At 42.7% G+C, this 18,731-nt stretch overlaps 1 protein-coding gene across 2 annotated transcripts in view; it reads right to left on the bottom strand.

Annotated features, from left to right (window-relative positions):
- Positions 1-18,731, bottom strand: part of esyt2b (extended synaptotagmin-like protein 2b) — a 40,091-nt gene that overhangs the window by 14,306 nt on the left and 7,054 nt on the right. For both annotated transcript variants that reach the window (XM_036520708.1, XM_036520707.1), the window contains exons 2-7: positions 14,941-14,982; positions 13,062-13,196; positions 12,381-12,457; positions 12,216-12,288; positions 9,889-9,978; positions 4,072-4,127 (exon numbers count right to left, since the gene is read on the bottom strand). In XM_036520708.1, the coding sequence (XP_036376601.1) occupies positions 4,072-4,127; positions 9,889-9,978; positions 12,216-12,288; positions 12,381-12,457; positions 13,062-13,196; positions 14,941-14,982 (473 nt within the window). The remainder of the gene's footprint in view (positions 1-4,071; positions 4,128-9,888; positions 9,979-12,215; positions 12,289-12,380; positions 12,458-13,061; positions 13,197-14,940; positions 14,983-18,731) is intronic.

The raw sequence follows: 18,731 nt of genomic DNA on the forward strand, positions 1-18,731 counted from the left end.
CCTACGGTGTGAAATTAATTTTAAAAGGTTCCGTGACGGCAGTGTTGATCCATATATCACAAAAAGATGTGACTTACGTGCAGGGAGATTACACAGGATTACAGAGATGAGTGAGGTAATGTGTTTTATTTATCTAAAATTGCCTTTCTTCTACCCAGGCTAATTTATTTTTCAGCTGTGATTCATCTGGCCCTGAGCACAAGCAAAGCTATCACTTCTTCCCATTTTTTTAATCTCCCAGTCGAGTGACAGTATTTCTAATTTATGAGCCCGAGAGGAAAAGGATGGCTTTAAAGGCCCGGGCGTCACGTGGTGTGGGTGGTGGCGGGGGTCTGATCTGCAGCGGCAGCAGAAAGCGTCCGCAGCGCGGCCAGACAGATCACTGTGACCTTGCGGCGGGAACTGGAGGGGGGTGAGGCCATTGGCCACGAAAACCCCTGGAGGAGATGTGCCTTGTTTCGCAGCAGCCGGAGAATACCGTGAAACCCCCGAAACGGCTCTCAGTGAGGCGCTCTCCTCTGCAGCTGGCCATGCCCGTCTGCCAACGCGGAGCTGCTGGCCTGACTCACGCTTCCATTTCCGATTCCCCCCCCCAGCCCCCTCCTCCCCCGGTAGCGTGCCAGAGCATCCCAGCGAAACGCGCCAGACTGACCCAGGGTGCGCTGCGGGGGACCAGCCGAGTGTGTCACGAGTGCAGAGAAATGGGTGAGTTCTGTCACCAAATTTTACCAGCGCTGCCAATAACATGGTATTTGAGAACTTAACTTGCTGATTTTTGCTTTAAATTGGAAACTTCAACACAGAACAAAAAGCACTGCTTTGTAATTCTACATAATGTAGAACAACACATTAACTGCAGGAAGGCTTTATTTTTCAGCCCTATGCCTCAGTTTACAGGCATTCTTATTTGCTATATTATAAAATGTCCACTAAAAATCACTGAAACAACATTCATTACAACTAAGGTGGTATGACAGTGGATATATACACATGGCTGAGCTATCATCAAAGAGGCACTGCAGTATCAACTTTCAGGTGTGCTTAAAATGGTGGGAGCCAGTTGATACCCCTGGTCACCAGAGGAGGGCAGTGTAATTCAACAGAACAAGTGTAACTCAACACAACAAACGACAAACTAACCACATTCCCCTCAGTGTCGCACGGGCATTTCAATATAGGCATGCAGCCCATTAAAAAACAAAAGACAAAAACAGACCGGCATACATCAGATACATACAGATAATGAATAAATATTTCCTTTTGACCGTGAAAGATGAATAGCATATCAACTTACAGTCATTTAATAGTGTGTATATCTCCAATATAGTACCTTAGGTAGTGCTTACAGTGTAGCTTATCATTACCAGTGAAGCTTATCATTACATCTCTGTAGTATTACTCTAGTATCCCAGTTCCACGTCTCAGTAAATCTGATCAAAACTGTGAGAGCTAATAAACTATGGCAAACAAGAGGCACAGAGCTGTGATTAGGGGCAGAACTTTGTGAAACTTTGAGAAATCATCTAAATAAAACACACCACTTCATGATTCTCTGTTGGCCCTGGGGAGAGAAGAGACCTTGAAAAAAGGAACATGAGATGCCAGTGATTGCCTCGTACAGGAAACAGAAGTGGCACTGTGATTGGTGGAGTTACGCCAGGTTTCAGGTGAACCGCAGGTTGGTTAAGGTGTGTCTTGTATAACCGGAACAGCAACTTCTCACCAGCGAAGGCATGGCATCAAAAATTGTTAGCATGCTGCAATGCAATATTTCAGAAACAGAACATATCTATACTAACAGATTGTCATTCCAGTTTGTGTTCAAAAGAAAATGTCCTCTGAAAATCCCACAACACAATATCCATGACTTCAGAGTCAACACTCTAGTTTGTAAGTCTTAGGCGGAAGGGGAAGACATGTCCTTTTTGGACAGGTTTACATTTATTTTTAGAGGGAATAAACCCAGAAGATTTAAATGCTTAGTGGCTTATTCTTCTTGGTGAAGACCGTGGCTGTGCAGTATTGTATCGCTCATGCAGCTTGAAGGTATTTGTGGAGCAGCTTTTCACATGCAGTGGATACAGGCAGCTGGAGCAGCCCTATGTGGGTCAAAGCCGATCAGACTGAATTCAGCCAGTCCCTGCTGGGTTTGTAAGGCCTCTGCGGTATGTAATCTCCATTGTGCTTACAAAGATTGTGTACTCAATACCAACACCTACCACTGGCCACACAATATTTTACTGCTTCATGTGTCTGATTAATACCTTCGTAATCCTGTATCCCACCTGTAGCGTAGACTTTAAGCTGACTCATTAAAACAGCACATAGAGGGGAATATTTGAGAAAGAGGACAATATTTGACTCCCACAGCAACACATGAGGAAAGCAGGACTACATGGAAAACAACACACAAATGCCTCCATGAAACGATGGCTATCTCTCTCTCAATGCACCGCTCTGACACGCCCAACTCCCATCTGTGATTGCAAGAGAAGAGGGAAATCCCATTTCTGCCAACCTGATTGAGATATGTGGCACAGCAGGATATTAGCAATGTGAAACTTCCTGTGAACCCTGCCTGGATTCCTGACGATACAGTCTCAGTACACTCTCAAGGTGTGTAAGGGAACTGTTAGAGAGGGCACTGTAAACAAAGGGAGTTTAATGCATAAGACATGACTCAACAAATAATGCTACTGCACCAACAAGGCGTCCTTCATAGTTTGATAATATCAGAATGGGTGGGATGTGTTCACACTGCTTGTTTTGTGTTGAAACCGCCTGTGGACAGAGAGGTATCCTAATGGAACACCTTACATTTACATACAGTCTGATGTCACATATATGATTTGAGGAGAGAAAAACAAGGACAGACCCTTCTGTGTACAGCAAGGGAAAAAGACAATTTCCCCATGGACCACAAATAACTACCAAAGATAAATATTGAGAGCAAATCCAATCTGTCCTCTCTGACATACTAAGATAACCTGAAAATGAAGCTGTACCAGACAGACGCACATAATTTACAGTTACTGTCACTTGTGAACGGCTGAAACAGCAGAGAGCAGCAGTGGGAGAACCAGGAGCCTCCCATTGGTTAAAAAACAGGCCTGCCAGCCACCAGATGGTTCAAAGAGCCAGGCACCCGTCACCGACCCACTGAACGTGTGGGCTGGCCGTCGCCCCAGGGACAGCACGGAGCCGTATCCACACCACAGTGTGGGGGCTGCCATCGGACAGATGGCTCACGCTCCTCGGACGGTACAGTTTGTGCAGCATTAACTACTGAGGACCGTTTCCCACTATGAAAGCTTAGCATTTAAACTGGTCTACTGCTGTATCGGCTTCTGAAATTTTTAGTTTCTGTTACATTACATTACATTACATGCATTTAGCAGACACTCTTATCCAGAGCAACTTCCAGCACAATACAACAAAAGTGTATCCATGCAAGTTAAAACTGTATTGAAATGAGCAGCTTTTACAAATATATTAAAATGAAGTACAGTGGAAATGCAGATGTTCCTCATCCAGTTATCATTTGCGAGATGAAGACTTCTTCAGGATTAAGTTGTTGACTTGAGAAATTGTTACGGACAGCAAAACTGTAATTCAATATTCATCATCATGAATACTAAACATGCCTGGCACTTTCTCTTTACCTGACCAATAATGGCCATAATTCACTGAATAGGCCTGCAATCGTATTTAGTGCAGAAGACAGCTGCACGGACAGGAGAGGTGAAGGTACTTTTGGATTTCACAACAGCCATTGTACGATAGAATGCTTATGACAGCCTGGAATTAATCTCTAATTAGACATTTTAAGAGCAGACAATTACAACACCCATCCTACCCCACCCCTCAGCTGGCCAATCACAGTGCTCGCAGTGTTGGCACCCATCCAGACCACAGCAGCTGCAAAGCTTCACGGCTGTATCATGCACTAAGGTAGATCCCACATCACAATCCCCTGTCACTCACGAAGAGGCAGACGCAAGGGGCGAAGACACGGAGGCTATAAATGCCCTCACACTGGACAATATGACTTTATGATGACTGGTCACTTACTTTAATCCAGGAATGTCCAGCATATTTGTGAGGCCTGTCCAGTTAATGTCCAGCAACTGTAAAAAAAGACACCAAATGGTCAGTACATACACAGCAAATCAATATGCCATCTGCTCAGTTTGAGCAGATTTCTTTGTTAACCTGTACTGTGATTCTTCTTATGCATTTGGAAAATATGCCATCTGTTCAGTTTGAGTTGATTGCTATATTAAAATACAGTGTGGTTTTTATTAAACATGTGGGAAACACCTTTATTCAGGGCAACATATGAATGTGCACATTTGTCATGCCAATAAAGCACACCAAACTGCACTGCAACATTCAGAGCAGTATAGGATGTTGGTTCAGTGCAGAGTTCTGTGAAGCACAAATGTACAACAAAAAGCACAACAATGGCATAAACACCCAAATACATGCTACAACCCAACTGCCTTACCCAGAGCAGGATTACAAAATACAGTTTACATGCAAGGCACAACATTAAAAAGAGCAAATCTGAGCAGAAATGAGCGTGTGCTCTGCCTGTGAGAGTTATACAGTTTATGGAACCATATCAGAGTGGCAACGGTTGCTCAGTCTACTTCTTCAGGTAAACACATGATGAAATGCTGTAATGATGACACCAATGACACACAGCAATTCTGTAATGAATGATTAGCAAAGACCAAGGGCCAGTTAGCAGTATGTGATTTGTTTACTTCAGTACACTCCATGGTGTGTGGTTGCTTAGTTGCATGCAAACGAGCACACACACACACACACACACACACACACACACACACACACACACACACACACACACACACACACACACAGAGGTCAATTCCTCTGAACTGACAAAAAACGCTAACACAGTTTCAGCAGTTTCACTCAGCTCACAATGTGACACCCCATTGAGCGTTATCCTGACCCTTGAGAAGACACACTTAATGATGAAACAGTTATATGAAATAGTGCTGACAGTTCTCACAGGTTCTACAGTGTGGAAGCAATGCCAGCAAATGAGACTCTCCAGAGCACACACTAGGCCTTATTAAGTGGGTACAGTACTGTATATACTGTACCTTCAGAATAGTCTCATTTAAAAAAAAGTTTTGCAGAGAGCATAGGAATCACAGTTCATGTGAGTATTGCCAGTTTAATTTTCTCTTTGAAATATCTGATTGTTTTGATCAGACATCAGTTACATAATATACAGAGAAGACTACTGAGTAGATTTATATACCTTTATACTAGAGCATATGACCTAAAATGGTTAATGGCTAAATAAAGCACTAATTTGTATAAATAGAGTAAGTTTCTGACACTGATATTTCCTTCATACCACATGCTGTGACAACAATCATGCCCAACCGAGAAACTCCTTTTGTGGAAGACAAGGTGTAGTGAATGAATGACAATTATCTGAATGACTTACTTCCTGAGAGAGAAGGCCAACAGAACGGCCCCAATGCCCTGCTAACGTGGTGCCATCCCGCCCTACATTTGAGCCACTATTTTCTGAGGAGCAATTCTGTGGAGAATAAGTGTCTGGCACAGCAGCAGATGCACAAGGCCTCACAGTCATAGTCCCTGGATTATTCCAACTCTGCCTGCCAACAGCCAGGCCTCCCAGTTTGGTAGGGAAACATGGCCGAGGCTCTATGAGTCATGAGCAGATCAGAGGCCGAGTATTCTGCCCACCGACACAAACCACACTGGCACCTCCATGGCAACACAACGAACCCTGTCACCATTCAGCATAAAACCCCAAACAACCAACAGATCACTATCTAGCAGGTGATTTGCTTAGCGCATCCTGGATACCCATTGTTTCCACAAGTAGCACCCAATGGTTCCACTTCTATCCCCACCCCCTAATACCTGCTACATTCAATGTTAACTTTAAGTGTAATATTATGATGTATTATGAATTTTTGTTCTAGGACCTGTTGTATCGTAGTATACTCGCCTTTTGTCAGAGTGCGCAAGTTAACTTGTGGGAGGGCCTGAAAAGCGTTATGCTCACACTCACTGGTCCGGGAGTGTTGTGAGCCTGGTCTGACACTGTTGCTTGTTTAAATTGATTGGATACACTTATGTTCTATTGTGATGGAAGTCGCTCCGGATAAGAGCGTCTGCTAAGTGCGTGTAATGTAATGTAATGGCAAGTTGTATTCTTGTAGCTTTTAGGTGTTCACTCATCTGACAGATGCTTACTCAGTGTTGGATTATTAAATCCAGATCACGTCAAAATATTTAAACAGGGTTTGTTCTTGAGGATGTCTAGGAAAGAATGCCACTGCTAGAGTACTGGCTGGGACATTGCTTCATTGTGAGTCATACAAACATAACGACATCCAGTAGCTACAGTCAGCTGCAGCAGACCCTGAAAACCATATATGTGTATGTAACTTACCAGCCAAAAGGTTGGATAAAATGTCTTTATTTTTACTATTTTCCACATGTTAAAATAATAGTAAATACATCAAGACTATGAAGTAAGACAAATCAAACCGAACTTATATTTTAAATTCTTCAAAATAGCCAATTTCTTTTTTTAAAAAGAAATTCATACATAAGCATCAACTCCACGATTTATATTTGTCTACGAAATAAATGTCGAACATTTAAACATAAGTCTTCAGATCAAAATGTGTTTGAATGCAAGTTTCCCATTATCTTAATCAGGTCTTTCCAAACTTTTGACTGATACTGTATATCCACATTAACACTCACAGCTAAAGTACATTCAGACAAGAGGAGGGGAAAGATTAATCAAGCAGGCCCATTTTTCAAACTCACAGCATATGGGTTATTAGGCAGAACAGCAAAAAAAAAAAAAAAAAGGGACAAAGTTGGGGCTGCTTCACAGTTTGAGAGGACAGGTGAATTCATAATGAGGAAGCAGGGTATAACTGGATCGTCACTCAGAACAACCCAGTATTGTCCTGAAACCACTCCCTCGTTAACTGCCTTCGGTTAGAGATGGAACGTGCCATACCCCATACCGTGATCCTGTACTTTGAGCATGCAACCAACTGAAAGCTAAAACCTAGCCAACACTTCTGCTTTTTATTTAAGCCACACTTATTCAGTTATTGGTTGTATGGGGTTGGACCTAAGAAACATCCAGTATTATCCTGAAACCTCTCCCTCATTAAGTGCTTTAGGTTACATACAGGACGAACCATGCTCTGAGCTTGCAGGTACTTGTAGTGTGCTACCAACCGAAAGGTGAAACTTGGTAAACATTTCAGTATTTTCATTGTAATGCCACTTATTACTGACCATATGTTTAGAGAAATACAGAAAACTGATAATCAATTAGATACACAAGTTGTGTAAGACTCTTGTAAAGTACTATTTTTCATTATATACTGATGAAACACGGTACCTCAACAGACATACATAAAGTAGTCCTGGACCATGAATACGATTCAGTCTTTGGTTTGGTTCAACAAGTCCTGTTCCTTATCACCAGTCAATTCTGGGCCTGTATAATTGACAAGCACATGCACTCTATCGTGAGATGTGCCCTAAAAGGCAATCAACATCTGTGTACAGTATTCCACGCTAACCTACACTCTGACCTGGCTACAGTCACCCAGGAAACCACAACAACCAGCTCTCAGGCTGACAGCAACAGACACATTAGCACAAGCTCTTCCTGTGATTCCTCCATATGCTGACATATGACATCAGCTCATCAGCTGGGCAGGAAAGGTGACACAATGTAAGAGGTAGGGACAGTGCTGGCAGGCAAACTATGAGTTAAAGACAGATGAAATCAATGAGACTGTGATGGTGGAGATTATTAAGACTGCAGGGAACCATTCTGTGTACAGGCAACAGAATTCCACAGATTCTGCTAATATCACGGCGTGTATTTCAAAGCTGCAAACTAAATCTTTCATTACATTCCATTCATGAAGAACATTGGAAAAAAATGCTTGCAAATCTGTACTGTAGAAGATGCCAGAAATTGAATTTCAAACCGTATCTGTAAGGTCACGCTAAATCGAAAGTTAGACTATATATAACAAACTGTGATTGCAGAAGATATATTGATCAGGAAGGAACAGCTCCAGGCTGCCAGAGGCTTTTTCCCCCTTTTCTAAATACTATACATCTCTTGTGTTTTCTCGTGACTCCAGTAATCGATATGGGTGCAGTTTATAGCCCTTTCTGTTGCTTACACCGCAGCGGAAAGGAAGAAAAGTAGCTGGCACACTACAGGGCTACAGAGTGTCCTTGGATTGTCTGGAGAAGCCAGGCATGTTGAGGTGACTATCTCTCGCCTACGCACCACATAGAAAAAACAGCAGGGACACCTGTATAATATTTAATGTTATGATTTTCTGTGTTACATTTACATGAGAGAGAGAGAGAGAGAGAATGACAATTTTTGGAGAATATCCTACTGTATTTAACGGCATACTTTTTATATTAAGACTTGCAAGACTTCTTGAAGTGAAACTCAATGATTTTTCTAATGAGGACTGTGCTGCTGACAGGTGCTGAGTCTGTCTGGCTCTGCGGATCATCTCTCCCCTCAATACAGTCTGCAAAAGCTGAGAGGCGCAGCGTCGGCTGTGAAACTGTCACAATTAGCAAGCGCAGAGAGAAGAGCTGACCAGTGCACAGCATGCTCTCCATTTTACATGGTGAATTTGGAGAAGGAATACCAAACAGAGAGACGCGCACGTGTGTGTGTGTTTGTGTTTGTTTGTTTGTGTCAGGGAAAATGATTTTCACTTTTTGCAGTCTAACCCAGTTTCCTGGAACACGTGGCAACCACTTCACGGTCTGTGTCACAGCACTACCCAGCCACACCAGGGGAGGCTGAAATACAAGAGCTAATGGACTCCCACACACTCCTGCTGTCCTTCCAGTGTAATGAGGCTTTTCACAACGTCGGGACACAGTAACCGCACTGGTTACTTATCCATGTCCCACGTTCCTGGACAAATGGCAGCCTCCTCATTGGAGAACATGCTCTCTGAGCCAATTAAACATAAGTACCCTTTGATTCTTTCTATATGCATAACTGCCATAGCAATGGTCATATTTAGCTCTTAAATGTCCTTTGGAATTTGACTAACAGGACCAGGGTATTAAAATGCAGAAGGAATTAAGACACTGTCATCATACTGAGGACGACACAGAAACAGCTGTCAGTCGGAAGCCCTTTTTTGTCTGCAGGATAAATAACTTGCTGATAACGTATTTTTAACATGTCCTCCTGTCTATGTGTTTAACTGAGCCTGATTTTTTCACCGCATGCAAACCAGCCCCCACAACTGACATCTTCACTGCTTTCAGGACTAAACAAATCCAGCAAGGGAATTGAAGTCTAATTTATATCCATTTAAAGTGCTGGAACCTCCACAGGGAGCACTTAGCAGATCTTGGAGTGAAAGCATTGAGTTCATTTTAAGGCGAGAAGAGACCCAATTATTCTTAGGCAGAGGAGTTCTCTAGGAAAACCTTGTGACTGCAAGCCCTCTTGGATGATCATCCGCTATGCAAACAAGGACTGTATGTGCTGCAAAATCGCTCAAGATACATGCTTGACTAATTAATTTTAACTAGAGTAACAGATTTTCAGCCCAGCACTAAAAGCAGTGGATCTGCTAACTGTGCAATCAATAGAAAAACAACAACCTTATTTATTTATGCCTAAGCAGACATGCAATTGTACTGTAGCAGACTTCTTGGAGGCAGCATTATTTTAAGGCTTGACTGTAACCCTGCAATTGGTCAATGTGACACATTTCAATATCAGCGCAGGCAGCAGAAGCTGGTTTCCTGGGAGAAAGAGAAGCCAACACTCACAGGTTTCTTCAGAAAGAACATGGACAGAGCTCCAACCAGAGGCATGTCGCCAAGCAACGGCTCTAAGATCACCCTCAGGACTCCATGGAGCTGCAAAACCAGAAAAACACATGCGTTCTACTGAGTGACCTTTAAGTGCAACATTACAAATACACACACACATATACACACACACACTTCTACCCCAACTGAATCCATGACCCATGAAGTGAGTTATCTAATTAAAAACTTCCCTGACATTTTACTGTCCCATGGTTGGAGTGAGTGGCCTTTCCAGAGTGAACAGAGTTCGAGAGCCTACAATATACACTACCTGACTACTAGAAATCATGGGACAAAGGTAGCTATGAATAAGTCTTTCTTCTAAGAAATTAACATCATCTTGGCCTGCCTTTGGCCTTAATGACTGCTTCAATGCATCTAAACCTGTCTAACCCTGTAATAAGAGAATTTTTCTGAATCAATTTGCATAAGATGAATGAGGCAAGTTCTCACTAAGAAATGAACTGTGTGCTGGCCTGCTTTTGGCCTTATTGACTGCTTTGATGCATCATGGAAAACTGTCTGCTAATTTCTGGTAGAAAGCTGGTGACTTCACTACTCCTGAAAAGCATTACTACTGAAGAGGGCCATCTTGGGCTCACCCTAATTCTGTGTTTCTGTTCATCCAAACAGGGTCTCTCAGGTTGAGCTTAGGGCTCTGTGCTTGGCCAGTGCTATGTTGGTGCCTGAGGTTATTCTCTTTGAAACCATGTATAGCCACACTCATAGTTGTCCACATTTTCCTGCTATCAAATGGGATGTCCCATGATTTTGGAAGGATAGCGTCTGACACAAGGCACTTGTCTCTCCTTAATCATTTCTGTTTTCAGAATAGCGCACAACACTTCTGTCACCATTTGGCAAACCCTGCTGTCAAAAGACAGCATCAGGAAAGGCATTCTTAACTGAAGTGCTGACACGTGTCTAAACCTGTAATAAGAGAACCTTTCTGACTAACCAATTTGCATGTTGTTAAGAATGAGCCTTTAAGATCCAAATAAAAAGTAACAATTTCCAGAAAAGGCATTTCCATGGCAGACACATTAGTGGAATGCTATTTTGGAATCAGCAATTATACATTACACTCATCTGAATGGGATCTCCTGGACTGCTGAAGCGGGGCAACCATGATCAAAATCCTCTCATTCTCGTACTCAGCCAGTAGCTATTTTCCGCACCACAGCTCACACACTTCACCACAGTGAAATAGACCGATTGATGGATCATGGCTACTCCACTGATGTCGTCCCGGCAAATTTTCAGCTGCCTGTCCGATCTACCTATCCCACTCCCTGGTGGTAAACTAAGCCAATTTGTTTCACCGCTGTGGGCTCCTGGACATTGCCGGCAAGTGAGACAGCTGGTTTCAAGCCTGGACTGTGGGGCTCAGCCTGCTGACTGTGCCACTTGGGAAGCCCTAACTGCAGACACAATTATGCAAATCAAGCTGTTCATGGCTCTTGCAGTACAATGTAGGCCTCAGATTTTAAAAAAAGTATTGTATCACATGGTGCATGGAAATGTATTGAGAATACAAATACAATGAGAAGATAAACTCCTAGTGTCTGTTCCAGTGTAGGAAGTATGCTGCTGATGAAGGAATATTTAAATATTTCATCAGGGGTTACATCAGCACATTTCTAAACACGATGCTCATTTCAGAATGCACCAATAAAATCTTTATGGCCTATCAAGAGCTTGGCTATAATTGCAAATCAGAACAGGAGAAAAAAAAAATAGAAGCAAAAAGGCCCAAGCTTGTGTGTGAGTGAACGTATATTTAAGATTTAAGTATGGTGACTGAAATCAGCAGTATTTCATAATCTTACGAACAGTACAAAAAATCAGAACCTGTATGAGCCTGACAACAATAATCAACGAAAAGCATATGATAAATGCAGCCCAGCACAATGAGCAGTTGTGTGCCATATACTGATGTTTCAAGAAGTGTGTTTGTACGTCAAACCACTGCATGCAACACACCACGCAAGAGCACCACTGGAAACCAATACCACATGGGGCTGTTGGAGAAAGATTGCCCACATATACTGAGAACTTGTGACCACATCCGTCTGGCACAAGCTGCCAGATTCAGACAAATCATGGTTGATGGTCTTCTGAGTAAAATGTGTCATGTTCTACTTCAGCACTCAGTCTCAGGGATTACGACTTCCTCAGCTGCCAGTTGTTGGTAATGTTTGGTCATTACAGAGTGTTATCGATGTGTCCCACTTGCCTAAAATGTGAATGCAGCCGTTACAAAGATCAGGGAATGATTGTATCACCTGTATGCTCTTGATGCCAGCTCTGCAGTAGTACCTTTTGATGTCGACATCGATTTCTGTGTTTCCCACAAAGCTGAAAACAACAACAACAAAATCATAAACCCATCAATCACAAACTGACACACTTTTAACAATGCCAAATCCAAACTGAGGCACCCTGGTCACCTGATCTGCAGATCCATGATGATCTGCCGTTTGTCCACGTTCTCAGTGTAAACCTTGACACCGTTAACCCTCAGAGGCTGAAGAGACAGAGACAAAGACAGACAAAAAGTGTCTGAGCACACACAATGTACAGAATCGTAGCAGCTCACATTACAAACGTGAGTTTTACATTAGGCAGAACAGTTCCTCCAAAGCACCAGTGAGGGGAGGAACCACAGATGACCATGGAGATACTGCTACTTGTTTCCTGAGGGGCTTACAGACCAACACCTGGAAGGCCACGAAGAACCAAATATGTATGAAATATTCTCAGTGTTAATTTTCACTGCAGGTTATAAAGAGGTACAACAGCTCCTCAAAGGTACAAGAGAAGCATGTGACCACGGAGACAATGCAGCCTACATTCCTTAGGCGTGAACAGCATCACACATCACACAGGACCAAATATGCATGAAATTTTCTCTACACACTTTACAAATACAGGTTCTACAAAGGGAAGAACATTTCCTGGAAAGCAACAAGTGAGGGGCGAGGCCATGAGGACACTGCTGCGTACATTCCTTTTTGGTTTTGAGACCAAAATGTGACACGCCAGGCCAACTGAAACAAAACAGAGACGGAGCTCTGAAGGCGCCGCCCAGCTGGTGTTCCCTCCTATGACACACCAGCCAGGTTCCTCACCTTGTCTCCCATGTTGATTTTGGTGAAGCAGAAGGTGCTGAGGTGAGCGTTGGCACCTTTCACCGCCGGCTCGATGGTCTCTCTGAACAGCTTGTCTACGAACTGGCAGATGTATGGCCACATCTGTTTCACTGTCTAAATATCCAAAGCAGAAAAAAAAAATTCAGCCCCAATCAACTCTGCCGCAAAGCAGGGTTATCCCTCATATTGGCAGTGTACTGAGCAGAAGCAGAGCTGGAAGTGAATAAACACACTGGCCTTGGAGCATAACATCGGGATTATCTTCGTTATGTCTCAGTCTGAGAGTTTACCCTTTTCAATGGCCTTACTGAGAGGGAGTGAGAGAGGGGATAACAGGGGATGATTTAATGAAAGTGCAATGCCACTAAGCCTGCACTTTCAATGATTTTAAGGCCAGAAAACCTTTGCCTTTGTAATTTAAACTGACACAGAAAAAAATGTGTGTTACAAAACCATGACTGCTGAAAGTGTTATTTAAATGTCAAAATGTTTAACAGCATATCTTTGTCCCCCGTTGTCTTGTGAAATCATTTAGGAAGAGAAGCTGTTACAATGTTGCAACAGTGAAATGAATATAGCTTTAATCACACCCCGTTTCGTTAAAATATTAGCTGTTGCTTGATCTGAGCTGGTATCAGCACCTTGGCACATTAATGAAAGATTCGTGACTGCAACCATTAATAATTAAAAGCAATTAATCATCCATTTCAAACACCTTTGCACCAATGTTTCAGTACATGCACTGAAGAGAACGATGTGTTTTTAGAAAAATCAAATGAATATTTACACCTTCAGCAGAACTTTTACTGAACACATTTCAATTAGATCAACTGTATGGTCTGTCTTCAATTATTCATAGATGATTGTCTGTGAACTAAACTCCGGTGTGCCTTTTTCTCTTTGTTTTCTATTGAACTGAATTGCCAAGTCATTTGATTGTATAACTGCATATCATTTTTCTTAAGCACCTACTGAATGAGAGAACACTGACCTCATCCACATCAGGTAGGCAGAAGGTATGCATCTTGTTAGAATTCACTTCTAATATTTTTCCTTATCAGATGCTCTTATCCAGCGTAAACTACAGCTGGATACTTAGTGAGGCAAATCAGGTTGAGTACCTTGCCTAGAAGAGCAACAGCAGTGGCACACCTGGGAACTGAACCAGCAATGGGTTAGGTGCTGTGCTCCTAACCCCTACACCACACTGCTGCCCTGCCCTGATTCTTACGGAATGAAATTTCTTTTTATGTGCCGATGAATGTAATCATTTTAGTGAGCCCCAGAGTCCGTGAACTCAGCTTGTTTTGGTCTCTTTTTTATTTGTCCAGCATCTGTCACACAACAGACGTTTGCGTGTCTAACCTATGATAGCACACACATCACATGGCTGGACTTGTGTCCAAAACTAAGGCTGTCAAATAAAAATTTCATCTGCAACGTCAAACGAGTCTGGGCCCATATCAAGCACTCATAACTAGCCAATTAAATACATGTCGAGGAGAATGAGGAGGAGGAGGTGGATGTATGAGAGGAAGCCCATTTGCAGTAAGGCGGCCCTCTGAATTCAGTGGCATGGTAGGCAAACACAGCTCTGCTGCGGCTCCTCTGCTGCAGTATACGGTCCCTCTCAGCCCCAGCCCTGCCCAGGGACCCGCAGGAGGGAGTGTGGACAGCGCAGCTCCAGATAGCAGCCTATTTATATCCCACAGCTCTCACAAACTCGGAGATGTGGAGCACAGCAGGAGGAGCGCGCAAACCTGACAGCTCTATGCGCCCCCGCAGTAAAACAAAAAAAAAAAACAAAAAATGTTGAAAGTGTGTTTTTAAAAAAAAGGGGTGCGGGGTGCAAATTTACCTTGTTCAACCATTCTACTCTCTCCACATCTGGAAAATGAACCTGGAATGAAATAAAAATAACATGGTTAATACTGCTGAGCACAATATGGTGGGAGATGACCTGCAAAAAGCCAGAGTAAATCAGACACACAGAGATTCTGTATACTGTAAGGACAGCTATTCATTAGAAATAGGGATAACACGCCCCTGAGTTTTCTGTCAACAGTATCGCTGTTACAAGTTTGTTGTATGCAACGCAACAATAAGGCTGCATTATCTGGTTAGCAGCCAGACGCCCTTACACATCGCAACTCACGTAGCTAACACATCATCCATTTACATGGCTGAATATTTACTGAGGCAATTGAGATTAAGCCCCTTGCTCAAGGCTATGACAACAGAGCCCCACCTGAAAAACAAACCGGCTAACTTCAGGTGAAAAGCACTGCTCCAACATTGACAAGGAATATACTAAATTAAAGAGACAACTTTACATTCTTGAATGACATCCTATTATCTTAATTTTCACAATTATTCCAGGAAAGGACCTAAAGTGGCAATTGTTTGAAGAAAAGTTAGCTGCCGTAACTGACTTCATATGAAACAGAATTTTTTTTAATTTTTTGAAACCTGCCAGTGCTGCAGTGTACAACCAGAGCTGATAGCAAGAGCCGGGCCTCCCTGTGTCTGCCCTCTAATCTGCCACTGGCTGTCTGAGCTGGTGAGAGTGAGAGTGAAAGTATAGCCTCTGGCCTGTACCTGGCATGCACGCATTAATTAGTAAAGCAGGAATTCTTCCAAACAAAGTGCCGTTAATGGAGGGCGGGGCACCTTTCTGGGAATACAAACATCACAAAAAGCGCTAGCCTCGCCTACGTGTTTTAAACACGCAGGACTGGATGAGGAGAGGCTCGGAGGATGGAGAGGCTGATGATGAAGAGCTTCCAGCCCCTGCCATGAAACCGCTGAGCGTGCATTGCGCTGTCGATGAGGTGCGGTGAGGGCGGCGTTTCCAGGTCTGAGTGCTCCTTGTTTCCACTGCCGCTAAGAGCTTTTCATTAACCCACATTGAGCATTCCACCCTCAAGCCAGGACGAGAAGGAGAGCTACCACCATTAGCAAAAGACATGGTTATGACATTTTTTTCTCCTGTTTGCCTAGCTGACATTTTCATATGGAGGACTGATGCAGCTGACACTTCATCCATTTATAGCAGGATATTGATGGATGTAGCCTAATTAAGGATAAGTACCTTGCTTGAGGGGACACCAGCAGTGCCCCACCTGAAGATTCCATCAAGAAACCCTCAAGTTGTTTTTAAATAGACCCATTTTCCCGACCACCGAGCCATACCTCTGCCCCTTGGTGTTCACCTCTTCATCATCAATCACCTCATGAAATGTAGGTCAGATTGACAAGCTGCAAAAATGACTGCAGAGTCATTGAGGCAATGCTCATGTACTGAGTGCCTAACAATGTCATTATTACGCCAAATGCAAAATGATGCTTATAAGAATGCAGCAGCATCCATTGTGGACATCACAGTTGGCTTGATATCATGACTTATGCCCACTGAAGAATATGACACAGCTGTGTCTAAATTTAAACATAAGACTTAACAGCATTATTTTAATGTCAGGTGAAACACATGCATTTCTTTGTTCCATGTAGTCAGAAAAAGAACCATTGCAAGATATACCAAATACAGCTTCATGAAGAGGTTGCTATGGCAAACCTTTACAGAAATGCAACTCAGATCGATAGGGACCCAACAAACCAGGCAGCGTAGACAAAAAAGGCACTTGCAGTGAGTCTTCTTATTGCTTTGAATGAGTAAGCCGTGTGTAACCTTGGTTACCATGGCTCCAAAATGTGTGCTATGAAATGGTCATGTCCGTAAATGTAAAGGGTCTTTCTTATCTTCCATGAATAAACAGCATTGTTCCCAGAATTCCTTTCTAAGGGCACTAAATGCTGTTCCCAACCTTTTGGCCTCCAGAAGTGAAATTCAAGCTTCTTACAAGATGACTGAGAAACATGAAGGCAATTATGAAGAAATATATACATTCACAGTGCACAGCTTTATAAGAAATACTGCAATATGGTGTGGGAAGGTATACATTTGGCCTAGGGCCAAGGCTGCCTATAGTTCTCTGAGAGATTGTGTTTGCAATATCTAACTGATTTATCACAATGTATGAAATCATGCTTGAAGTGTAAGTGTAAGATTCAGACTGACATTTATTTATGACATTTAAAACCATTCCTTATATTCTTGCTTTGCCACAGATAAAGTTTTTGGCATTGCCTTGAGAAAGCTGTTGTGTCAATTAGAGGTGCCCAGGAAGACAGCGGAGTGTTTCATATTCCGCAGGGGAACATACATGACTTAGACTTAAGGTATTCCCTCATCATACTGTCTGAAGGACCTTCTGCAGTTTCAAAATTGATTCTGAGGAATATGCTAGTTGATGCCTTTCTGGAAACTTCACACTACTATGCCTCACTTGCCCAGAGGATTATCACTTCAGGCTTTGTTATCATGACTCTGCCCTTAACTGGTTTTCTTTAACAGTTTGATCATTGAAGGCAAACTGATGTCTTGATATCTGACTGATATCTGATCATAATACTGATATGCATATCATATGAAACAGCTACAGATTTGAAAGTTCTGATGAATTCAATCACAGAGGGGTGAAACAGCCTTATTCCCCACATGCTGGAAATAATTTAAATGTAAAATGTAAAATTTGCGTCTTGACTTCAATGAAGCTAATGGCAGCTGTTCTGGACCTCAGGGTTGTGGGCTGGAACTCTGGGGAGATGCTGTTGTTGCACCCTGGGGTACGGCACTACAACCGCCACTGCGCTAGTAAAGCTGCACAGAAGCAGTATGAATGGGTACCAGTTGTGCAATGCAGCACTAAAGAAAAATAAGCAACAAGAGCTGGATAGGGGCGTCTGCTAAGCAAATACCCGATGCAATAATGAAAGCCACAGCAGAGAGATTTACCTAGTACTAATAAATCAAGTTTGGGCAGCGAGAAGTTGCTATCCTGTCTGTCTAGTCTGACTACAGACGAGCCTGACTCAAAGTCACATGTATCATACAATGTTACACACATGTATATTACATTACATTACATTAAATGCATGTAATAATCTCTTATCATACAAAGGGCTGGCATCTCATGCTGGATGCAATGAGTAGTAGCATCACTTTGTTATGTTTTAATATTGTGAGGTATTTATGCACTGCCGATTAATAACTTAATAAAAATGAAGTCAATAATCACTATAGGTAGCCTTCTTCACCCACAATCAGCTTGGAAAATAAGATCTTATCTAGAGCAACTTACATAGGTTGCAGTTTTATCCATTTATACAGCTGGATATTTACGGAGGCTGCGGGGTTAAGTACCTTGCCAATGTGTACAGCAGCAGTGTGTACCTGTCAAACTTTGTTTGTGGGTGTGTGTGTGGCTCTAAACTTAACACCTCAAATGCCATGCACAATTCCCAATGAGCTATAAATAATACAAGAGACACATGGTCAAATAGCTAAATAAACTCTAAATTCATCTCAAAGTTTTATGAAGACACAATTTAAGTAAAGCACAAAAAGACTAAGGGCTGTCACTGCAGCGTGAACTCAAAAGGCTGCTCACTGGACCCTTCTACAGACATCTTTCCTCCACATTCAGAGCACTCAGGTGTCATATTGCAATTCCACTCCACAGGACAACTGGCTGTAGAACAGAGCTGCGGGCAGCTGGACGGGGGTCAACTTCTCCTTCATCCCGGTAC

This window comes from Megalops cyprinoides, chromosome 2 (assembly GCF_013368585.1).
Source record: "Megalops cyprinoides isolate fMegCyp1 chromosome 2, fMegCyp1.pri, whole genome shotgun sequence".
In the NCBI taxonomy this organism is placed as follows: Eukaryota; Metazoa; Chordata; class Actinopteri; order Elopiformes; family Megalopidae; genus Megalops; species Megalops cyprinoides.